This window comes from Mycteria americana, chromosome 2, assembly GCF_035582795.1.
Source record: "Mycteria americana isolate JAX WOST 10 ecotype Jacksonville Zoo and Gardens chromosome 2, USCA_MyAme_1.0, whole genome shotgun sequence".
Lineage (NCBI taxonomy): Eukaryota > Metazoa > Chordata > Aves > Ciconiiformes > Ciconiidae > Mycteria > Mycteria americana.
In genome coordinates this window covers 19893999-19920195 of record NC_134366.1, presented here as the reverse complement: position 1 = coordinate 19920195, position 26197 = coordinate 19893999, and the positions used below count along the sequence as shown (strand labels likewise).

At 37.2% G+C, this 26197-nt stretch overlaps 1 protein-coding gene across 2 annotated transcripts in view; it reads right to left on the bottom strand.

The window, feature by feature from the left end:
- Positions 1–26197, bottom strand: part of ARHGAP21 (Rho GTPase activating protein 21) — a 125060-nt gene that overhangs the window by 42815 nt on the left and 56048 nt on the right. For both annotated transcript variants that reach the window (XM_075492649.1, XM_075492648.1), the window contains exons 3-5: positions 23308–23332; positions 9071–9163; positions 5008–5086 (exon numbers count right to left, since the gene is read on the bottom strand). In XM_075492649.1, the coding sequence (XP_075348764.1) occupies positions 5008–5086; positions 9071–9137 (146 nt within the window). In that variant the 5' untranslated portion in view covers positions 9138–9163; positions 23308–23332. The remainder of the gene's footprint in view (positions 1–5007; positions 5087–9070; positions 9164–23307; positions 23333–26197) is intronic.

The window sequence follows — 26197 nt, the reverse complement described above, 5'->3', positions numbered from 1 at the left end:
TATTGTAAAACAGTGAAACCCACAGTTGGTATCTACCAGAAAAAAGTATTTCTACAAGCAAGAGAGAAGTATATGCTTGTAATACTGGATACAGACAGCTGAGTTCATTATCTGAGAGAGGAATACTCTGTTCACATTCATTAAATGTAAACTGGAACAGAGAAGGGCTACAAAGGAGATTGCTTGTCCAGACTATTTTAACTAGGCTCACAAAACAGAAAATGAAGAGATTATGACTGTTATTTAGAAATCTCATGTTACATGTCACAAGAAGAAAGGCTATTTAAAGAAATTGACCAATAGCAGCACAAGAAAAAAAACCCACACAACCTAACTGGATATATCAGACTAGAAATTAGCTTATCTGTACTGGTCAGTACAATGCATTTGCTGAGCAAAGACAAAACCAGCAGAGAGACGGGCCACCAACTTCAGGGCATGCAGAACAGTCTATGAAAGCACTGAGAAGAACCTCAGTTTCTTATTTCTGCAGGAAGGGAAGTCATCTTCTCAAACACGTAACGTGTGATTTATTATGCTTTCTTATATGAAAATTTTTTTTATTTTGTGGTTCCTCTTCCATTTGTTAGCAACCACAGACATAAGGCTGCATTCCAAAATAGCAGAGCAAGGGTATTTGGTTTCACTATCTTCTTAAAAAACCATTATTAATTTTGGAAGAAAGTGTTCTCCAAGCAGCATAAATTACCTTAGTTTTAAAACCAAAGATCAGCCGTGATAGATTTAAGTTTTTCTTTTTAAGTCTATGCACAGCTAGGAGAAAATAAGTCTTCAAAAGTCTTTTAAAGATTTTTCAGAATATTGAATTTTAAAAAACACAAAATTATTGACTTTATGTGCATTTACAATAGCATTTCTCATTATGACTGAATGTATAAACAGCAAAACTATTTAAAATGATTCTTTAAAAGTAGTGTCATCAGGAGCTGACTTTTGCCTAAACTCCTTTGTATGGATATTAAACTTGGGGGGGGTGGGGGAGAGAATATGAAAGAGAGAGCATAGCTTGAGGCATTTCCAATGAAGTGTTCAGATTTCATCTCTACATGTAGGTAGCATGTATGCATAAATTGCATTAGGCAACTTATGGTTTGATAATAATCAATGCTTTTTTGCAGGATGAAGACTTTGGAAGTCAAAAATATGATAAATAGCATTGTTCCTCTTCAAGTACCTCTACAATATAAAGGGAAGTTTCCTACTTACAATTCGACACGGAACAAACTATTTTCTTATACAAGTATTTTATGCCTTTTTTAAAAAAAAAAAAAAAAAAAAAAAAAAGAAAAGGATTAAATCCATTTACACAGTTTAACACCTTTTTAAGTAGCCATCCAAAAGAGGAAAGGGTTCCATTCAGGAACAATGTTTTATATATTGTTCAAATAACTACTTAACTATCCTATACCAGTTTGCCTGCAGAACCTTCTGGAGACAATTTGGATCTTACTACTTTGTATTTTGTGAAGTGCTCTCAGAATGTTTTTCAATTCTTATATCAGAAACAAAAAGTATTAAGGAATACTTCTGGTGTATTGCACCATATAATGTGCATGCAAATTATGAACTAGAATGTGTTAATAAGAACCACCAGACAGAAAGCGGCAGTTTACACTAAAGTATTAGACAGAGTATTGTGAATTCTCAGAGATACTATCATGCAAATAACTTTCATTACACATTTTGAGAGTAATATTTAAATTTATTGACTCAGAGTCAAACTAAAGCACTATGATGCACTGTCATCATAAAGACTATCTTTTGATGCATTATTTTGTATTAATGAAACAAATTCAGTATATTAATGAAACAAATTCAGTAGCTAAACTCTGTACATTTCTGAATAATCCCAACACTTTCAAGAAGAATCTGCAAAGAGAAACAAGCGGGATAGACTTAATCATTCAAATTCCCCAAAGTTAAAAAAAAAAAAAGTTGGGAATCAGAATCTGTTTCTTGTTTTATTTAGAACCATAAATAATTTACGCAGTTTACATTAGTAATCAACACATCTCCAAGCTGATTGTGTGAACAGATGAGAATAAATCCTTAGTAGACCAAACTTAACAACTACCAGTAACGAATAGGAAACCTAGACTTAAAAGTGATCTCATGACTAATCTTACAGGACATAGTTATTTCTAGCAACTCTTTTGAGGTGTGCCCTTCACCTTCCAGAGGAAATAATCAGTGTAAGTTTAGCTTTGCTATCTCTAACCAGAGCAAAATAGATAATGTTCTAGACACAGCTTGAAACTTTTCCAAGAACAATACAAAATACGGCTGAATTCTATCCCATCCATAAGTCCCACTGGAATTTATGGGGATCATTTCATTTAAGGCAGCTAAGTTCTGATGTCTGCAGCATTATATAATGTCGACAAACAGCTACAATTTAACAACTTTCTAGAAAAAAAATGAGCAGCTATGGAAATGGAGCTGCAGGAGTAATCCAAGTCAAAAATCTAAGTCCAAACTGAGTTTCATTGCAAAACAGCTGAACAGTGAGTGTGGGGGAACTTTTTCTTTAGAAGTAAGAGAGGATAAAATGTGTTGTATCCTTAAAAACTGTTCTGAAGATGATCAGAAAAATTACAAAAGAATAAGCATTTACAGTCAGCAATATGTTTGAAAGGTAATTAAAAACAGTAATTAAAAATACAGTAATTAAAATTTCTAGAAAACCATCACACAACATACTGAGACTACAAATGACACTGTCTTTAGTCATCAATAAAGGAGATTTCAGCTGACAACTTCGCCTTTCAAAAGGCCTTTCAGCAAGTTGCTTGCACAAAGCCTACTAAAGAAACTAAGGTGTGCTGGATGAAAGATTAGTTAAGACACAAAACAGAGCAAGAACTGCATCACTGGGTATTTTTAATATGAAGAGTTTAAGTACATTCAAAAGTGAACTTGTGCAAGACCAACCTATCAAGAACTATTAAATCAAATGATGCAGATAAAATCTTTGGTTCAGCAAGCTCCTAAACCAGAGATTTCTGGAAAGTGGGCTGCTATTATCTGACCAAATACCAAATATCACTCTACACTTTCAGTGTTTTCATAGTCTTCTCCTAAGAATCCATTACCGGATATTATCAGAGAGGATACTGACATAAACAGACCATCAATCTGACCCAGGATGGCTATGCTGATGCAAGAACAGCATGCTAAAGCAGGAAGCATACACCATAACATAATTTACTTGCCATGAAATGGCAGCACAAGAAATAAAATACTTTATGTGCAGAACAAACTGCTCTGAGCTCAAAAATACTGTTTTCAAGCAAAGAATTAGACAGTTCATTCTTTAGTCATATGAGAAGCATTGCCTGTAAGCTACAAGGAAGGTAACATCTGATCTAGAGTCTGAGCTCTCTTTATGGATCAGAATTAATATTTAGGTGTTTATCTTAAGAGGGTCAGCTGAAGACTTCCTGATGTTTATATTTTCCGTATAACACACTCAAGGATACACATGACCTTTTGCTATGATCTTCTGTGATGTGTACATCTGGCTCAAGACAACAAATCGTTGTCCTCTCCTAACTAACAATAGCACCCCTTCATCTTCTGTGCACTCATGGAAATTAGGGGGACAGATGTAGCAGTGTGCTACACCATTCCTGGTTGCACTAGATAATCACTGATAAGGCCTTGTTCAGGTGTCCCCGGTTTATCCACAGCAGGCAGGCGTTGCATTCTGCTGGGACGGTTCACTACCTACACTCATGGGGCTGAAAATAAAACTTTATTCACAGGCAGACCTAGAGTTAAGAATCTCTGACCACATATGCCACTGGACGATGTGATTAGTCTCTCTCTTTTTTGGATTAAGATAAGAGATTTCATTGACTGATGTATCTGTAGGGCATGTAATGTCCTGTGTCTTGGGTATACACTATTGTACAATATAACTGTCTGTACAAATACGAAATGAAAAAATGATACATGGCTAGTGTTATCTCCAGTAAAGGTTATAAAAAAAAATACAAATTCCATCCTTCCAGCTCTTGTATAGAAAGTACTAATGACACAAAATGCATTTCAGTCTACCTGGCCTGTCATACCTTTGAACACAGAGTTTTGTTTCAAAAAAAATGCCCCTGGAATGTGTCTATTTTGAATGAAATCTGGAATAAAGACTCTACTAAAATAGGAAGATTAGGATCTTATTTTTCCTATTTCTAACTGTAAGCATAACTAAGTCTTAATGCGTGAAGATTCACTAAAAATAGAATGTGACATGAGATGTATTTAGAAGACATTTTTCCATGCTGATCATAGTACATCTTTTTTCCACGTAACTCATTATTATATTGGAAACTTGTTGCTATAGAACAGAAATTGACACCAAGAAAACTGTAAAAATAGAGGCAGATCTTAGACATGAAAACAAGTATCTAGATTCACGTATGGACATGATTTAACAAGCCCTTGTTGAGTTGCAGAAGCAGTAAATATTATCATTTTCTCAACTCTGTGCAAGGTTCATAGCTTGCTGCAAAACAGAGGAAAGCCAAGATGTACTGCAGATGTTTTGCAGGTGCACACTAGCATAAAATTTTTCCTTTACCAGATATGCTGATTTCTAGTTATCAGATCTCATAAGCAAAGTAGATTTTTCTAATTTTCTTTTTAAATTGACACGTGTGTGGTGTATGTATATACATATATGTGTGGTGTATGTATACCTAATCTGCCTATTTTAAGTTCAGACAACCTTTCCCTATAGCACTCAGTGCTATTTGCTAACGAGGGACAAGTACTGACATAAAAGGACTGTGGCACAATTCAGCACACCCATTCTCAAATCTTTCTCAGCATTCAGTAAATACATGAAAACAGAAATAGTAAAACTGTGTATTCAGGAAAACTTAAAAATATGATGACTTCTTCAGAACAACCATAAGCAGTAATTTCCTGCTTAGAATAATTTTAAAAAAAAAAAGTGTGGCACATAACTAAATACTAGTGTCTTACCTGTTCTGTATTAAAGCAATGACTTGAGAATATGTCTTCCCAATAACACTTTCTCCATTGACTTTTATAATTCTGTCACCTGTAAAGTGAAAAGTTATACCTTCAATTAATTTGTCTAGACTTTTTTTTTGATCATTTTTATTTTGTACTTCTGTACCTCACAATACTCAAGATCACCAATATGTTAAATTCAAGGTTAGTCTTCTTTAAAAATGAAAAAAAAAAAGAAAATAAAAGATGCACAACACAACTACATGTAACCATATACAGGATGCCAAGTTTCTACTCTTTTCTCAGAACATTTTCAAATGTGGTATCTTATTCTAAGCTTACAAATGAATCACCTAGAAAGTCATAGAAAGAAAACCACAAGCAGGTGTAAGCTATACCAGAGGCTCACTTAAGTATCCCATCTTCAAAATAAAGCTTTTGCTGTATGATAACATGTACTGACAACCCTTTCCAATTCTTAAGCGAATTATGAGTACACATTACATTCCAGCACAACGTCAAAACAAAACTAAACTTTTAATTCAGAACACCGCCAGGTGTAGCTGTATGCATGTCCTTTAATAGCAGCAAATACTGCATTTTTTGTACTACTTCCTTCTGAGAAATAAAGAACAAGTATTTTGAAAGGCTCCAGTTTCCTCCTCCTTCAGAATAACCTGGGTTGTTTCCCAGACATTACTGTCTCTTCAATGCATCTTGGACAGTGTAATGGGTTATTTCTTATCCATATGGAGCAATCTTTAGACCTAATATCGCTTTTACCAGATTTCTCCAAATAGTTTGTTGCACCTTCCTCATTAAGAGCTTCATATACTCTCATAAATTAAGTAGCAAATATATCATGTAGAGCTATTTTCATCTTTTGATGAAAAACCCATCCCATTCCTTCACCAAAACTGGTATTTACATTATCTCTGATCAGAAGAGCAGAAAGGTATCTTGAATTCAGTACTGAGGAGAAAATGGTCTAAGACTACAGGTAGGGAGCTTTAGAAAGCTGCTGGAGAAAGAAGAACTGAAAGAAAGGACCCATGCAAAGTAAGCAAAAGGGAATGGCTTTTTCAACAGTGCTTTAGCAACTGAAAGCCCTTTTTATGTTTCTGGCATGATCAAATCAAAGAAAGGAAAAAGCTGTTCACTCTGAATACTCAGCCTGACTTGGTGGCAATAACGCTCTAAATGCTCATGCTCTGTGGAGGTTCCCTATACAGACCCCAGGGATTTCCAGACTTAAACCACATGGATCTGCTGACTGTTTTTAATTTGGTCTGCACACACGATGTTACATCATGCAAATAAATCAGTGCGGTATTTTCAACTTTATAAAAGGTTATGTATGACCTTTTATCAGCTGGTTATCACCCTTTTCCTGACCTGAAAGAACTCTGAGTTTTGTCTCTTGCTTCCTAAGCAATAAAAGAAAGGTTGATGGCAACATTTAATGGCTGCTAGCAATCCGCACAACTGATAGGGTTTGCGATCCATCATAGATGCCTATCCCACTGTTGCATACAGACAGACACCTTACATAATCAGGCTGAGAAACTGGACTTTCACGAAAACAAAGTTAATTTTGAAGTGCTCAGTATCACACCAAAATAAATCCTTTCAAAAAGTTGCAGGAAAAAGAAATGCTATAATTTGTGCCAAAAAATGTTCTTATTTACAAGCTCTGAACCCTGTCCTGCTAGGTTGTAGGACTTCCTCAGAACACACCAGATCCTTCTCTGGAACTTAAACCTGGCTTTTCTCCAGGCTGTTTCAGAGCTTGCCAACAGATGTAGATTTTTACTCAGTATTCCCACTAAAAACTGTAATTAGGAATATCTTTAAAGTAGGTCATATAATCTTATCTATTCTTGTGCCGTTTTTATTTTTCAAAGAAAGAGACTAGGTTACACACAGCAGTGAAATAAGTCTACTTGGAGCATGCATCCAATGAACCTGCCAAAAAACTCAGGTGGGACATACTACAGAACTGGTTACATGAAAGAAGTGGGTGCAGGCAACTCTGCAAAATACAACTTTGCTCAGTTTCAGTACATATGAAGGGAAAGGCCAGTGCCTGTAGTGCAAAAGAGGGTATAAAAGCATGAAGACTTTTTCTAATAGCTCTCTATCAATCTAGTGGCCCATGAAATACCTTTATCACACTAAAAATTAATCTGAACATACTTAAACAATCTCCCTTTCCACACACATTTTAGTTCTTTATATTCTTGCATATACATAAATGACAGCATGAAGATCAAGACATGGGAAATGTGGATCTGTTTTGGCTGTCTGTATTTCAATATTTCTAAAATACTTATGTTTGGAACTCACAGATATGTTCTTTTTTAATGAAATGTCTTGGAGGTTAAATATGGGAAGTATGATCTTTCTAACTCTAACACAGATAATTTTACAGGAGTATTCAAAAATACTCAGAATGAATTGTCTTACATTTAAGATACTGTAACCTATTCCTCAATTATGCAAGAGTATTCCAAGCTTTCTGGTGAGTAGCGGCCAGGCAGGCTCCTGAAACAGAGCTTATTGATTCTGGTAACGTTGATTCTGGTAACGAAGCTTGGGTTGAGACTATCAATATTACAAAGGACCCTGCAGCAGTGATGTAAGAATCGACAAACAAACATAACTACCTAAACTCATATTAGATTTTCTAATGGCATTTTCTTTCCATTAGTATGACCACGAAACAAAGCCAAGTTGAATTAAAAAAAAAAAATCAAAATACAGTTCATTCTACAAAATAAGGAATGTATACAGTGTGTGTTTCAGAGGTTAAGCTGATCATTCCCTGAGTGTTTTATAATATAATTTCAAGATAGAGATATAGTAATATATTTCACCCTAAAGTTTTAAACAAGAAATAGTGGCATGACCTAATTAGATATAACTACTATCAGCAGTGTGTTTAACAAGAATATTCTGGTAATTTAAAAATGTATTTTCTCATATTCTGTTCTTTATTCTGGGCTCCTAAAAATCTCTTCTATGCCTAAAAATAAAATATTCTCTGCAGATTTCATCTCTTTCAATTTGGCAAACACTGAACAGAGTAGAAATTAACATGGCTCCTCTGTACAACTTCAACATATGCTACACTTTATCAAGCCAAAACATTTCTTTAAATAATAGCATTAAAATAATGCCGAAGTAGCTCTTCCCTGACTAACTACTTAAGGAAGAGTTAAAAAAAGAAAAATGCCTTATGCTGTACAAGTAGCATCTAGTACTGTTTTAAATTGCGATCATCCCAGAACCTTTACATTTCTTTAGAAAGAAACATACAAAAATTATTCTATTCCAGTCAAATGCATGTACATAACTGTTTTCAAAAGAAAATATCAACATCCCATTACAACACAAACACAATCCTTTCATAGAACATATGTTTTGCCATATTTTTAACAACAGAAACCTGTGTTTGTAGTGATGTCCATCTACATAACTTATTGTTTTAACACTTGTAAGACTTCCCATTCTAACATAGCTTTTTCTTCCTTGGACACTTTGTAAAGGTGTGACAAATTACATGGCACTTCACAAAAAACATGCTTTCTGCTCTCCAGTTTGATTAAATCAAACAACTGAACAAAATTTGGTAAGAAGAGACAGGCTTGGATTGTTCTCATTTAATTTAAAGGAGGTGGAATAATTAATTTTAAGGACAAAAACCTGAATGTTTGGAGGTTATCAATTTGTCACAAAACACAAGAAATAGGAGCTTACAGGTGTCTCTCTTCTTCCCTTTTCCCTTTCTCCTCTCATATTTTATCATATGCTTGTTCTTATTTTTTTAAAGATAATAATACAAAAAGACTAAGACTTTAATGCCTTAATATATTTTATATAGCACCTCCTGATAGAACACAATGGTGCTTTTGCGATGAAAAATGCTGGAGGACAGCTTAAGAGAGGCTTCAAACTTCTGAAGGAAAGAACAAAGTTTAAATGGAAGATAGAATTCTATGTAGAAGCTTAAATCATATATATTTTACATCTCGTACACAAACATGCTATCGGTGTTATAGAAGAACAGTACCTGTGCACAGTCCAGCTTCAAAAGCAGGTCCACCCTCTTTAACTTGTTTAACGAATATGGTATCCATTGGCTCCAGTCTATTTCTTTGTTTTCCTGAGAAAGAAAGACTATTTCTTAAAAGCATTTAATTATACTGCATTACACTGTTTTTACTTCAAGAATTATTTTGAAATGTAATCCTGCCATGTTCATCATTACATTAAATACTCAAGTTCAATTTGGGATGAGGGAAGCAAGAGAGACTAAGAGTCCTAAAGACAGCATTTTGTTTGGCTACACTAAAGATCTTTTAGGTGTCTGGGGAAAAAAGAAAGCTGGGGGGGATAAGATATATCTCAAACTTAAACTTGCAAATATGCCCCAGGTAAGTGGTATTTTTCAGGTTCATTTCATCATCTCATTGCTACTTCATCCTCATGCTGATGCCTACACTATTCAGTAAGAAACACCCCTTCCTCTTCTAGATTGCTATCTGGCATAAGACAAAGCCAGACAAATTAAGTAAGAATTAGTAGTGCAAACTGAAAAATAAAACTTTTAAATCTTTCCTTAGAAGAAAGAAAAATGTAACATTGATTTATAGTCCTCGTGGAACTATAACACTGATTTTTTAAGTGTTTTTCAGATGCTCCAAAATTAAGTCTAAAGTTTTCTTGAAGATCTATCAAAATTCAAAAAGCAATGTATAATTCAAAGTAAATTATAACATCTGCATGTGCTGTACATATCCATACATACACAACATAAACATAGAAGTTAATCGACAAGTAGTTAGAAATCGTAACACTTGTTTCTTCTTGCTTTCCATGTATACACTTAATTTCTATGCTTCCAGAAACACAGGTAACTTGTGCTTTTACATGCATACCACCAAATCTAAGTAATTCTTAGAAGTAGCCACTGCTTCCAAATATCAGGTATCGGGGGGGGGGGTGGGGATGGGACGACACAGTGCTGGAAAAAAACAAAAACCAACCAAAAAAACCACAGAAAAAGACCCAACAAAAACAAACAAAAAACCACACACACAAACAAAACCACAACAAAAAAAACCTTCCACAGTTATACTTGCAGGCTAAAGTGCAGTGATGCATACATCTGTATGTAGCTGGAGTACCTTTACAGTTTCTCCACAGCTTCGCTAGTGTAATTCTTATGCCAGTAAGCTTAAAAAAAAAAAAAAAACCCAGAAAAAAACACAAACAAAAAACCCACCAGAAAATAAAATATGAAACTTTATTTCCAGTCTGCCAGAAGACTGCACTAAACTTAATTTGGTTTACAGTGCTACTGGTCTCTCCTGACACCCCTGTCCTACATGGTGCAAAACACGAGCGCTCACAGAACCAGTGGCAGAACCTCAAAGGTTACAGCCGGACAAGCTTTTATGGTGCCAGTGCTGGCTTTAACAGCCTCAGTCCCTCCCAACTCCCATCACCAGTTAGTACCCTTGTACCGCACTGTCAGCTGGGGAAATATCACCTTTGGAGGCTACATGATGAGCCAGCCCAGGGAACTGACATGCATTGAAAATAAGCTGGGTCTGTGTTCCAGTTTACCAGGAAACCCTGGCATAGTGGAGAGGGTGGTATGAACCGCAGAAGCAGGAACAGCAGGAGAGAGTAAAGGGATTGCTTAAAACTGGCACTGCTGATAAAAGAAACACTCCTTGAAACCGGAGTATTAGGTTCTAATCACTTCTTCAGTGACTAATCTGACTTAGGCACAAATGGCACTGCTTTTGGAAGTACTTTCATTACAGCTTTAAATATCCCACCTGGCCATGTTTACTAAGCCACAGCATTATTTATTGAATATAAATAAGGTGCCTCCCTTACCCTTTTTTGGTTTCATTTCCATATGGGAAAAGCTCATTATTTGAAGAATCTAATAAATTGCACAAAACCAGACTTCCCTCTGACTCTGATTCACATTTTTCAAATACAAGTTTTAGCCTAATGCCTTCATTCTGCAGACCCTCGGTGTCCTGCTGTTTTACCACAAAACAGCTGAACAACATGGCTTACTCACATGGCTCTAAATGGCCTTCTCAAAATAACTCCAGATTGGTAGAGAATAATCAAAAAGTTGATTTGATAGAATCAGATAACTACTATATACAAAGCAACTGAATTATAAATCAAGAAACTCCAGCTGGCAGCTCAGTCCCCAAGTACTTTAAAATTTGATTAGCAGGACACAGCTACAAGACATACAAAATGCTCTTTGTGAACCAAAGCTACTATCTGTCATTTTTAATCTGCTGATTTAAATAGACATTGAACACATGATGGGTCTCGTCCTTTAAGAGGCAGTAACATTTCAGCAAGTTTAGACAAGCTCCAAGAATAATTTTCCCAGATGCCATGAACAAAAGGTTGCTTCAACCACTTAAGAGTGAAGTTAAAGTATGACCTTTTATAGGACCACCAAACATCCTTCCCAGTGTTGTCACTTAATCTTTTACTGAAGAGATTTAAAATCCCAAAAGTGACAAGAAAAATAAAAATGACGGAGCTCCCATGGCACATTTAATTTATAACACTTAATATCTGATACTTATAACCCAACACGAAGGGCCTACCTCAGCTTCCTTTACAAAATGCTCATCAAAAAATGTTAGTGGCCTACTGCTAGTTTGCATAACATTCTAATACTGCTTTATGCCTTGCCCATACCTGAACACACAAAACGAGGTCAAGCAGGTAAGGTTACTCCCATTCAATATCCAACATAGAATACCTTTAATACACTTCCCACTTCTGAGTTAGAGGGGAAAACTGTACCAATTTATGGAGACCAGAGACGGAAGGCTTCCCTGAACATCTGATTTCTGACCGACCTGTCAGCTACACTGAGAGGTTCTTCAACACTACGGGTGCTCACTTCAGGTTTTCACAACTATTTTATGGACCAATTCACAAAGCTGATTACGCATTAAACTTGGTTCTTTGTCCTACATGCAGGAGGAGGCTATATTGAACAGTCATTCTTCTTCCTAAAAAGTGAACCACCACCCTAAAGATAAAGATCAATTTAGGGGCAAAAAATTAGAATGAAAGGTTTAAAACGTTGTTTACATTTGCAGGTTCATTTTACAGCTCAGTAATATCCAAGCAGAAGTGAAGACGAGAAGAAAACCTAGGACTCCCACACTTTGGTAGATTAATACATGCTCTTCATTTCTCCTTGGTCTTTTACATACTTGGATACAAACCAGAACTTCTTTCCATCAGTAACACATAAATGAACTTCCTTGAATACATAGCCTCAAAGTGTACGTTTATATTTTGAGTTTGAAACTCAAGCAAAGCTAAACAGTATTTTCTGACAGTAGGAGCTAACGATACTTTCTTCAGACCGAGGTGGAATAAATCTCGTAGATGTGCACTCAATCGTTACAGAAATAAATTCCAAGTAAAATGGATAATCTAGTAACTTACCTCATGTCTCAAAATTTAACAATCACTACACTTCAATTTAATTGTGCTTAAATCTCCATTGGGTCCTGTCTGCACCCAATCATCAGGCAAAACCAAGATGCTGTCCAAAATGTGAGCCTAAACTTCCCTCCTTCCAAAGTCCACCACCTAGAGCAGATTATCACAGTGCATCTTTTACACTAAGCTCTCCAGCTCTGCACTATGTAGGGTCAGACCGGATTCACAATTTTCCTAATATTGAAAGGCCTAATTTTTTGGAGCATGCCAGCAATTCCTTACAAGGCGATACAGCAAAGAACAGTAAAGCAGCTCACACTATTAGTCTGTCAGACACGCAGCCTTACTGTACCCTTGCCAGGCACAAGTACAAACTGGGAGAGGAGTGGCTGGAGATCAGCCCTGCAGAAAGGGACGTGGGGGTGCTGGTTGACAGGAGGCTCAGTATGAGTCAGCAGGGTGCCCTGGCAGCCAAGACGGCAAACCGCATCCTGGGATGCAACGCACACAGTATGACCAGCCAGTCAAAAGAAGTTATTATCCCCCTGCATTCAGCGTTGGTGCAGCCTCACCTCGAGTACCGTGTGCAGTTCTGGGCCCCACAATTTAAGAAGGATGTGAAGGTCCTTGAATGTGTCCAGAGGAGGGCAACAGAGCTGGTGAAAGGGCTGGAAGGCATGTCCTACGAGGAGCGGCTAAAGACTTTGGGCTTGTCTGGTTTGGAGAGAAGGAGGCTGAGGGGTGATCTCATTGCTCTCTACAGCTTCCTGAGGAGGGGAAGTGGAGAGGGAGGTGCTGATCTCTTCTCCCTGGTATCCAGTGACAGGACATGTGGGAATGGTTCAAAGCTGTGCCAGGGGAGGTTTAGAGTGGACAACTACCTGAAAGGAGACTGTAGTGAGGTGGGTGTCAGTCTCTTTTCCCAAGCAACAAGTGACAGGACAAGAGGAAATGGCGTCAAGTTGCACCAGGGGAGGTTTAGATTGGATATTAGAAAAAATTTCCTCACTGAAAGGGTTATTAAGCATTGCAACAGGCTGCCCAGGAAAGTGGTTGAGTGACCAACCCTGCAGGTATTTAAAAGATGTGTAGATGTGGCACTTAGGGACATGGTTTAGTGGTGGACTTGGCAGTATTAGGTTTACAGTTGGACTCGATCTCAAAAAACCTTTTCCAACCTAAATGATTCTATGATTAGGAAGCATTTCTTTACTGAGAGGGTGGTGAAACACTGGAATAGGCTTTCTAGAGAGGTGGTCAATGCTCCAAGCTTGTCAGTGTTTAAGAGGCATTTGGACAATGCCCTTAACATCCTTTAACTTTTGGTCAGCTCTGAATTGGTCAGACAGTTGGACTAGATGATCGTTGTAGGTCCCTTCCAACTGAACTATTCTATTCTATTTGCCAGTGCTTTTCCAGTGCTTGTTACTGCATACTGCTTTGCCTCCTCCCTCCTTCTCCATACTTTTATAAACAACTTTATAATTAACATGTTGCAGGCTACCAGCAGATAAGACAATTTCTCCCAAATCTTCAACTGCAAGTGAAAAACAAGACATCACGCATGCACAAAGAACAGGCAAAACTGTGAGCTGTGATGAACATACTCATGTGCAAGGAAGCAGCACAGATGAAAAGTACAACTCCTGTGAAAAAGAATTTCATATTTACTTCATTTCTCCACAAGCGTAGCTATATGCAGAGGTGCAGTCTTATGTAAGGGCAATAAAAGAAACAGAAGCATATAAAGTTGCCAAGTACACAAGTTAGCTCACCAGAAACTGAAAAACAGTCCATAAAGTTGTCTTTTCCTTTATCAGTCTTGTAAGCACACAAAAGTGTCCAGCATGAATAAATGGTCACCAGTCAGGACGAATTAACACTCAAGTTATTGTCCAGGCAGTTTTACTAACAGAGCGGCTAAAATATTCCTTGCAGTGCAACCACTCCCTTAAGTGATGCTATTCAAATGAAAATGTAACTTTAGAGAAGGCAAATTGGTGTCTGAACTTCAGACATTCAGTATCATCAGAAATAAGGAAATAAAAACGAATTGCCAAGTATACAGAAGGCTCAAGGCAAAAATTCATTGGCTTAAAAAAGGACAGTAAGGAATCAGGAGACTCTTTATAATGAGGTCCTTAGTCTAAACAACCAAAGTTGTCTGAAGCACAAACACCTGTAATCAAATGCAAGACAAATACAGAAAAGCAGTTTATTGCAACAAGATTTTTCCTAGCCAACATATACATCTTTCATAATTGTATGCAAATCTTCTAATTAGTCAGAAATTTTCAACCAAAAAATATTAATTGCTACCTTCAATAACCAGTGAGATCAAAGTAGAGTCTACAGAATTAAGAGAGCAGTATCTTGTTTCAACTGTTGTTCAAATTAATGTCAAATAAAATTAAAGACTTTCTTCATAATACATATACTTATCACCATTTATGATCTAACCTTTATACTACCTGGATCTACTAGCTGAGACGACAAGTCAATACCACCTTCACAGTCTGATAGAGGAAAGTAAGTTTCCCATTATAAAGTTACAAGGAAGCTTTCCTGACAAATGTTTGAGATACCAGAGGTGGCAGAGGGGAGTACGTTGCACTAGCCCAGCCATCTGATTTGCAAAATAATAAAATTCTAATATGCTCTTTCTCCCTGATAAAAGGGAATATTAAAAAAAATTACTGCTTTTAAACAGAACAGTAGAACTAAGAGTTGTTAACATTTATAATTGACTTACATTTGGGGGGAATCACATACAGCAACACTTCTCCTAACTCCCCTAAACTTGACATAGAAATTAATTTTATCCAGGTGCCAATTCTAGCTTAATCCCCTAAAATGCTAGTTTGGAATACAGCTGCTACAAGGAACATTAACTAGTATTATATCAAATGTGGGAACCTTGAGTTAGTTTTTAAGCTACTCTCTACAAACCAGACAGTATTACTATACTGCTCTGTGATTCATCTGGAAAATGAAATGACATGGCAGAAGTTACATTATCAAATCTACCAACATGCTACAAGATAGCAACGAGCACATCATTTCTCTGTAGTCATTAACTTTCCAATATAAAACAGTCAGATAGAAACGTCTGAGTCATAAAGACTACACAAAGGGCACCTCTCTGACAAAGAACCTTTACATCAGGGGGAGGGGGGAAGACACAAAACAAAAAAATCCACACCAAAGCGCTATTGCTGACATAGCTCTTCCTTTCTTTTTGACCTGTAGAGCACAAACCTGCAAGTGTTTCAGGACACAGTACAATACATACTTTCTTACAAAGTCTAAGAATCCACTGCTTAAAAACATGCCATTTACCTGCTTCCTGAGGAAGAAAGAAAAAAAAACATCTTTTGCTCAGAGCAGCTGAACTGTGCTTAGAAATCCTCATAACACAGGAACGGAATAAAGGCTACACAATTTTGTTAACCTTATGCAGAATATTTTTACTCCTGGCCCTATGTTTAGCAGATAGCAAGGGTGACTTTCATTTTTATACTAAAGAACCACCAGCCCCGTGAAACACCTCAAGTTATTAAATTAAGACAGGCTCTTATGTACATCTTTCTCCGACTCAAGAAGGAGGAACATTCCTCTTGAACATCAAGATCTACAAGTATGCTTTTGGATATCCAAGGCATTTGCACTCCGCTGGTTCAACAATGCCGAGTGGCACCAATTCCTGGGACGCCTTTCAGGCAGAGGGAGGAGAAATATGTACAGCTACAGTGGGACAAATGATTCTAAATGACTGCTGAATCAAAAACCAGCTAATCTTTTCCCAAGGTACTCAAAAAGAGGTTGCTAAAAGTACAGCAGAACTTACATTTATTAATGGAGATTTCACTTAATTAAATATAAATCACAAAACTGTCAGGATTACATTTAACTGAGAGAGTCCAACTAAAGACAATTCTGGATTTTATAATCTGCAAACTGAATTTCATACATAGTAAGCATTTCTCCACTAGCAATCCATTGCAGAAAAGGAGCCCAAAGGTCCCAGCCCAGCCCCAACAGAGCTTATTTCACCCACTGTCAAGCACAAATTAACTCAACTAAAAAACACTAAGCAAAATACAGTGCCAAGGATGAACCTCTAAAAGAGGATGATAACAAGTAAAATAGCCCTGTTGAGTCATTTAGTAGAGAAACACCTGGTATTCAACTCCAATACAGGAAAAATACATTCTGTTATACTCAAGGCACCTCTGGCATTTTGATTAGGCAACTCAAAGATGGTATTTCTTCTTTTGCTTCCTCTTCTCTTAAACCATGTGACAATCTGCAATTGTTATGGAAAACATGTAACAGTTTCAACTCAAATACAAATTCTGCAAAACTGTTTTCCCACTGCATTATTTGCCAATATTATAACAATTTTTTTCAATTCTCTCAAATATAAAATGAAACCTTTTCAAGTTTAAAACTTAACCTATGATTAAACAGTCTAGAGGATCTACTTTAGTTCTTAGATAAGCATAGAGCCATTCAATTTATATCTGTTGTAGTAAACCTACAGACTCCCCTAAATCCATGGAAATTACATTTACGCAGCTCTTAGCATTTTTATTAAAAGTCAAAGATGACTTGTACTCAATAGGAGTCACTGAGAAACATACATGTGACAAGTTGGAAGGCCACTCTGCTGGACATTGTGGATGTACTTTAAGGGAAAAAGGAATCATCAGGCTCTGGTCTCAGGGAAAACTAAACAGGTCCTCTTTTAGCATTCTCAACATTTAGTGTTAAAAATAAAGTTGGATTAAAAATCCACAGAAAAGGACAATTTACTGTGGCACTATCCTAAAGCATTAGCGTTATATACCTCTTGTCTCTTACCCCTATTCCACTATCATATACCTTAGACTGTATCATCCCAGTAATCTATGACCTTTCCAAATATTTGCTTTCACATTCATTCTCTTGTTCCTTATCTACCTTCTTCCCATCATCACAGGCACAATTAGTTTATTTCATAACAGACTGAGCTGATAGACAATGATGTTAGAAAACATGGGATTAAATTAAATCCTGGGAGAACACAAATCACATTACAGAAATTAACAGTCTGTTTAAAGAAATAAAACATCAAAAACTCAAGGCATTATGTAAGCAGCAGTAAGGAATAAAAAGCTTTTCCTGCATTTTTTCCACCCTTCCCCCAAAGGCTCTACATCAAACCAGACTTGCACAGAGCTGAAGGAGCTCAGGTAACGAGTTGGAATTATACAGCTTAGACAACTGAAGGGTAGAAACTTTACTCCATAGTTCAGCACATTAAAAAAATAGCCTGGTGATCACAATTTAGTGAACTAGAAATCTCAGTGAAAACAGATGTCTAAAGTCTCATTAGAAAGCACACACTCGGTCTCTACAGAAAAAGACACTGAGCAATACACCTAACTCACCTTTCATTTTTATGGGAAGATAAGCTGCTAGTTGCTACAGATAGTTCCACATAGAAATAGGAGATAAAGTAGGAAAGCAAGAACATCATATTAAAAACATATGATACTGGATTATAACGATACTAGATTTCCAGGCACTGTATTAAACATAAAATACCTTAGTTCTCATATGAAAGATGAAATTCCTTTCAGACTGTTTCTGTATGCTTATCACTGTTCATTTTAATCATGACTCACAAGCCAAACATTTTTGAAGAAAAACATGTTTTAGGACAAGATACAAGAAACAACCAACCCATTTAATATGTAACTAAACTTGTATTTTGCCAACTACAGCTTCAAGGAGCCCTTGAAGGACAACAACATAGTCACCATATTAAGTGCACAATGAAATGGCATGGAGACAGCATGGCAATGGAGATGGTTTTCTCCAGCACCACATACCACGTGTTGACACTGCAAGTTTTAAATATAAAACATTATTATTTTTAATAGGTATAGGTATTTTTCAGCTTGTCTCCAAGTATTCCTACAATGCTCTCCTGGGAGACTTCTGCCTGTGAGATACCTCAAACAAAATTTTGAAATGGGGCAACTCCAGAAAACAGGAAGAATACTGATGGTGTACCATCCTCAAAACACATGAAAGAAATACTCCAAGTTAATACAGGCTGGTCAGTATAACAATAATTCTCAAGGAAACAGCAGAAGCTGATACAAGTTTCCAGGCAGTGACCAAGGAATCCATTGAGAAAGATCTGCATCTTCTGATAAAGTGCACCTGTTAGAAGAGCATTTTAATAGCTTAGCTTAAGGTTACAACCTGGACCAGTAAAAGTAGGAAAGAACGGAAATCTTTCAAATAGTAACTACAAAATAGTTAGGGTAAATACGCTGTGATGTCCTTCCAGCAAATAACAGGGTGCTAAAGTCCCCCATAAAGGCCAGGACCTGCACATATGAGGCTTTCACCAGCTGTCTGAAGAAAGCCTCATCTACTTCCTCCCTGATCAGGCGGTCTGTAGCAGACACACACCAAAACATGAGCCTGCCTGCAAATCCTGGCCATAAACTCTAAGCTGGCTCCTCATGCATCCCAAGCCAGGGCTCCATGCATCCCTCCTGCTCTCTTACAACTTGACAAAAAAGGCAACTTGACCTCCATGCTCTCCCAACCTGTCCTTCCCAAAGTGCCTGTACCCATCCACTGCAGCACTCTAGCCCACTCCTGTGAGCTATTCCACCACGTATGTGTGACCCCAATGAGATTGTAGCCCTGCAACTGCATGCAAACCTCCAATTCCTCCTTCTTGTTCCCCATGCTGCATGCATGAGTGCACAGGGGCTTCAGAGAGGCCCTCAAAAAAAGGCATGAGAGCTCTGCCCATCATACCGCCCGGCAGGCATTCCCTTACTTATGTGCATACACTTGAGGTGGTCCCTTTCTGTCCCAACTGTTGACCATGGGGTGTCTCCTGCCCACAGCATCCTGACCCCTTTGCTTGACAGCCTGAGCCACCACTTCCTCACTTGCTTCTTGGCCACCATTTCCCTCCTGTGTCATTCTTAGTTTAGAGCTCTCCTGGACAAATTTGTATTACCTTTTATTCTAAATGCTTTGAAATCTTACTGCTTACCAAAAGCAAGATTAATGCAAGCCAGGAGCATGACTGAACTATATACTAAAAAAGTTGCACTAAAATTCTATACCAGAACATAAAACTATATAAAAATATTTCTTTCACTGTTAGAATACACCTGTCCTGGTTTCGGCTGGGATAGAGTTAATTTCCTTCCTAGTAGCTGCTATAGTGCTGTGTTTTGGATTTAGTATGAGAATAATGTTGATAACACACTGATGGTTTAGTTGTTGCTAAGTAGTGCTTACACTAGTCAAGGACTTCTCAGCTTCTCAAGCCCTGCCAGGTGGACAAGAAGCTGGGAGGGGGCACGGCCAAGATAGTTGATCCACACTGGTCAAAGGGCTATTCCATACCATATGATGTCAGGCTCAGTATATAAACTGGGGAGAGCTGGCCAGATGGGCAGCAATTGCTGCTTGGGCACTGGCTGGGTGTCGGTCAGAGGGTGGCAAGCAGTTGCATCACTTGTTTTTTCCTGGGTTTTGTTCCTCTCTCTCTTATTGTTTTCCTTTTCATTACAATTCCCCACCCCATTATTAAAGTGTTCTCATCTCAACCCACAAGTTTTCCTTCTTTTGCCCTTCCGATTCTCTCCCCCATCCCACCCGGGGGGTGGGGGGAGGGTGAGCGAGCTACTGTGTGGTGCTTAGCTGACTGAAGCTAAACCATGACAACATCAAATCTGGCACATGCTTTCATCTTCTGCCCTCTAGACTTAGGTACTCAGCTCCTTTGAAAAAAAAAAAATTCAAGTGCTTTCCATAAAAGGCAATAGTAATAGAAATGCTTTCCTTTACACCCACCTACTCAAATTTCTAAGTGTTGAACCTGACAAAAATCTCAACTTTTAAAGGTAAGTTTAACCTGTGAAGAGGGCAAAGCAGAAAGTGCAGGTAATTAGAAATCTTCACTCAAAATCAATACAAAAAGAAAAAAGAATTTTGCACTGGCACACACTGCTTCACAAAAATGAAAAGCTTCAATCCCCTTGGCTTAGTCTTTGAGAGAGGAAAGCTCAAGTGAATTAAGTGAATTATCATCTACAGACTTCAAAAGAAAAATGTTTATCATTAAGATATTTTCATTGTTAATTAAGACCGAGCTTCAGAGAGGTAAGTTTTCCAACTCAGTCTGAAGGAAGACACATGACATTTGCCACTAGATGGCTCCTCTGCACGACACACAACGCACTGCGCCCTGCCCAGCAACACCCTCCTCCTCAAGCTGTTGAAGCAACTGGTGCTTCAGCAGCAAGGGACCCCCACAGCCAGCAGCCAAACACCCAGCTTCTTGCCGCTCCAAAGCGGCTCGGCCTAATTTTCCAACGTTAATTACTTTCAGAATCCTTGCGATAATCCTTCACAGAATTTCTGGCATACCTGCTTTTGCTCCATTAGCATGATGTTTGTGAACATGAAAAGTGAGATACGCTTTTCCTGATTTTCTCCTCATGAGCTATCTATCATCTCATTTGGGAACAGGAACAACTTGCAGCAGTGTAAATAAGAAACCGTTCCATCCCTCCTGCCTCCCAAGATCACACTAAATGCTGGGGAAAAAATGCCTTACACACTTTGTCCCATTTTTTTATTTTTTAAAGGTACAATACACAAAACTGGCAGGTTAAGTTCTACTGACACCTACATCCTCCACCTCACTGTCATCTCTTCTTCACTTTCCAGGAGGAGCACAAGTCCAACTTTCTCTCCTGCTAATGAGAATACTGTTATCTTCCCAGAGCACTTTGTGCCCTTTGATCTGTATTTCAAGGCATATAATGTACTACGTTGCTATAAATAAGCAATAGTTGAGCTATGATTCATAGTTTAAGTAGCTACACAAAAATTTCCAGAAAGTAATCTTGCTGCCACCTGCACAGGTCTCATAGTCAACCAAATAAATGTCTGTTTACTACTGTTTCTCTACCGAAAAACAGATCTCAGATCACATTTCAGATAAACAGACCCACATTCACATCTTTAGCTGATCCAGTTCTCCCTATGACAAGAGGAATACTGCAGAACTACTTTCTCCAGACCACAAATGGTATCTTCCATGCTGGTTTGGCACAAAGGATTGACTCCTTTCCCTTCCTAAAGGAATGTGCCTTTTCTTTTTGTATGCCAAATTGGATAAAGGAGGTCACAAGTTTGGGGGGTGGATGGGGGGTGATGAGGAATAGAAAGAGATTGACTTTTCACTGTTTAACAAGCAGGTGACGACAGCCAAGTCATCCAAGAGGATGAAATGGATGAATTCATCTGCTTCCAAGAGAAAAGCAAGAGAGTTCAAGTAAATTCGTATTTCCCAGAATGCTTCTAATATATCAGTTACACAAAAAACCTGAAACAAAAGTTCAGACATGTTCTCTGTCTTCCAACTAAATGAGATTTTAAAAAATACATTGAAACCAGGTACCATTCCCTGCTACAGTGTAAACTAGACTGTAACCCACCAGTAAAACAAGCATTCACCCTATGCTGTCTCTGAGCAAAGGTACCCACCTTTGAACAGGTCTGTCCTCAACAAGTTGTACTGCACTGCCAGATGAAGAACAAACTGAAGCCCTGCACATTACATTTGCAACACAGCTAATCCCACCTCCTCCGAGTACTTTACCATCATGACAGACTGGGAAAAACAGAAAGTGGGACTAGGCTCTCAACCTGAAAACCCAATTTCCTTACCTAAATCAACACATCTTTCACCCTTCTAAGGAAACAGTAAGATATCAGCAAAAAGGGGAGTGTGGGTAAGAAAATAGCTAAATACCAAAGAGAAATTTAAATTAAGTGGGACTGAGATGTAGCACCAATTAATGAAAAATAAGTTAAATGAAAAATAAGTTAATTGGGTGAATTAAGAAAGAGAGCAGACACAGGCAATGTGAGAGGGAGAAACCTATGAAAACAGAGGAGAACCAACAGGCATAACCTAGAAATAAGTGGTTTTTCCATCCCTCCTAAATCAAGTGTGAGAATTTTGTTGACACATCTTATCTGACATCACTGAAGCACGTTTCATGGATCTCTTAAAATGTACAGAGTACCAAAACTGATTAAATAAGTTAGATCCGTACTATTAAATACTGAAGAAAGTATCACGAAGCTAACAGGAATAACCTTTTTTAATCTTCTGTTTTTAAAACTGTTGTATACCACTTTTGTAGATAATTTTTACCATCACTACCAACACTAGGTTTATATACTTACGTGTTGCTTTTATTAGAGTAAGTTGCAACAAAATTCAAATTTCATACTGGCTGCTCTTAGACACACTGTACAGCACTTTTTTTAAATGCATGTATACAAATATACCCGTGAGACTCAAACCCTTTATATTAGTACTTTGCACAGATACTTGTGGGTCTTACATGCAGATCAAATTAAGAGAGTGTGAAACTTTGGCACTAAAAAGGTAACACAGCTGGTTTCTTGTCTTCTTGTCATATACATGACAAGATGATATACACAGCACAGAAGCAATACAGCACATATTTTAATTAACTTAGTGGCCACACACAACACCTACACTAAATAAGTGAAGCTAAAAGACAGATATTTTCTTTATTTTGCTCCAATGCCATGAAATTCAATGAGCATGATAGTCACACTGAAGTGATTTTACATTTCAAACTCTTAGGTAGCTACTGAAGTGTATTACACAGCCAAAGAGAAAAGTTCAACATATTGGATCTGTGAAAGAATAAAAACAAGACATACCTTGCCTATTCCCATTCTCTTCATCCTAAGGAAAAAGAAAGAGTGCATATTAAAAATTCAATAAATGGAAAAACAATGCATAGGCATCTATAAGCTATGAAGACTTAAAATGAACTTGTAAGATTAAGTCTGCATTCTGGTATCTTGTTCTTTTTCACAAATACTCAACTTCACAGAATTAAGGCTTTCATTCTGAGAATGTAGTGTAACATCTGTTTAAAAAAAAAAAAAAAAAGCTAAGCCACAGTTCCATGAAACATCCCCACAGAAACAACATGAACAGCATTATCTGAAAACAAATGTACCAAAACCCCTGAAATACTGCCATGAAGCCTAATACTGTACTGTGTGTTGTCACAAGCATGTTTCCACCCTGAAAGCCAGGCAGGAGAGGTTATACTTTAATCACCTAAGGATTCAAAGCTAAATAATATGCAAGAGATACAAAATATTTTGTAAGTAAGCTCTGAATATGCTTCCTGAAATTTGAAATACCCGATTTGTTTTGCCTTCAGTACTACTGCCTAGAGAAAAATATCTACCCCAAACACTATTTAGTAACAACCTCGAAGATTCTCCTTCTGCTCATTGCACTATATATACAAATCATAACTACCAGGTATCAGTGACGGTCCTTAAAAAAAAAAAAATTAAAAAAAGTCACACAACTGGAATGTACTGAGGGAGAATGGCATGCTTAAAATAGAAAATTATTACTTAAGTTACTTTCTTATCAATCTTCTAATGTGAATGAAAGCCTTTTGAAAGATGATGGCTAATCTCTTCTACGATATTCTACCATTTGAATAGCACAACTGTTTAAATATGGAAATATGTGCTTTCTTTCTGAACTGTAACTTTATGGAGTAATAAAATTTCAACCTAAATACAATTTCTTGGACCAATATGTACTATTTAGGAAGTATTTCTAACAATTCACCCAGCTAATTAAAACAGTTTTGTCCTGAAGGAAAGAAGGAGCAAGGGGATGATCACAAATAATTTTCACCTGTATATTCCCTCCTACTTTTAAATGGATTAATTCCACATTTCTAGGTCTTTTGCACATTTAAAGACAAATCACTATCTTTTTCATATTAAATATTTTCAAAGCAATTGCACACTGATCTGAGCAAACTACTCAAGAGAGGAAGACTCAAAGAAAGAGAGGGAGCAAGACCTGGATATGAACACTATATAATGCTGAGGATGAGACAAGTCTCTTCTAGGTGCAATACATTTCTTTTGAGACATACAAGAGTTCTGCTGGAGGTTTGTAAGTTACTACAGAAAGATAACTCAAGGAAGGAAAAAAAAAAACAACAGAAGAAACCTCCAAAAACCAAAACACTGAGTTAACAGAGATCTGGTACTCATTCTACTTTCAGAAAGCCACAATAATTATAATTACTACCCGAACTCTGAGAGCAGCAAACAGTATACCCTTAAGCTGGACAGTCCTGTCTGCTCTATACTTTGGCAAAAATACCACACTAGTAGACAAGTACTGTTAAAATTTATCATTTTATTTCTTGAAACCCTGTAACAGCCAGTTGGTTTCGAACTACAATCACCCAAAAGGACAACAGTGAAGAATTAGACAAGGCTAACACCTGCACTTCTCTAGTTTCCACCCAATCTGTCAAGTGAAAAAACATCTTTAGGACTTGGAATATTAGAGCTCGTAGTCTGGAAAACGTGCGTCACACATAGGGGAGGCTACCTGGTTTGATGTTATAAAACAAAGAAATTATGGAAGTGAAAAGTTAGCTAATATAGAATTGCCATAATTTATGAAATACCACAGTGGGTTTTGTCAGTTTGTCACCGGGTAGGCAAAGCTCTGTTATAAAAGACAGCTGCAAAACATTAGTTTTTCATGGTACCAAGCCAATGAGCTCAGGCCTTTAAAAATGGAATGCTTTATAACGCAAATGTTTTGGAATTAGCTTTCCTTCCTATGTTTACTTCGTACACGTTGCAAGATGTTAGTATGTGCTGCTTCCATACCTAAAGAGAAGGTTTTCTTTTATCATTTACTTGTTTCTCAGACTGATTGAACCTGGAAAGCAAACTTCACATGCAAAAAAAAAAAAAAAGTGTGTTGCTGACTAACAAATCCTAATAAACATCTGACATTAAAAGCATAATTTAACATAGGCTTTTTGCAATGGTAGATTAAGAAATCTTCCACACACTCCCTATTCACTTTAAGGGAAAGGAGGTATCAGAAGCAAGAAGGATACATAATGGGTTATTCCTGAACATGCAGCTATTCCCAGTTTGGTGTGTGGCCCCACACAAGCACAGCCAAATATTTTTGCCAAAATGAAATGTGTTAAACCACAATCTCAGGTTCCAAGATCATCTTTCATACCATCCTTCACACAGGGCTGTCCCTCCCAGCAAACCTACCAAACAACACTTTCTTCCATAACTTTTCTCTATCATGTTTATAAATTAGTTAATTAGTAACAATTACAATGAGAAAGAGTCCCTTGATTTGTTAATTAGCCATTTTGTGCAGGAGCCATGAAAAGATACTAGAACTTAGCACAATATCCTGAATTTGACCTAGACCTGCAGTACTATATACACACTGAATGTTAAATGAAATAAATTAAATATAACATATAAAATAATACAAATATAAATCAATTAAATATAACATACCAGTATTCCATATTAAAATATGCAGAGATACTTCCCTGAATTAATTATAACCAATCATGTTCAATCATTTCAACGACAGCAAGTAAGGCCTGTTTTCTAGTCAGATGTAAACAGAGAAAACAGAACTTTATGGATGCCCCTCATACACAGTTATGCAGGTCACTTCAGTATCAAGTTTTATTCTTGCAACTCACCCTGCTTATTCAGGTGTTACACA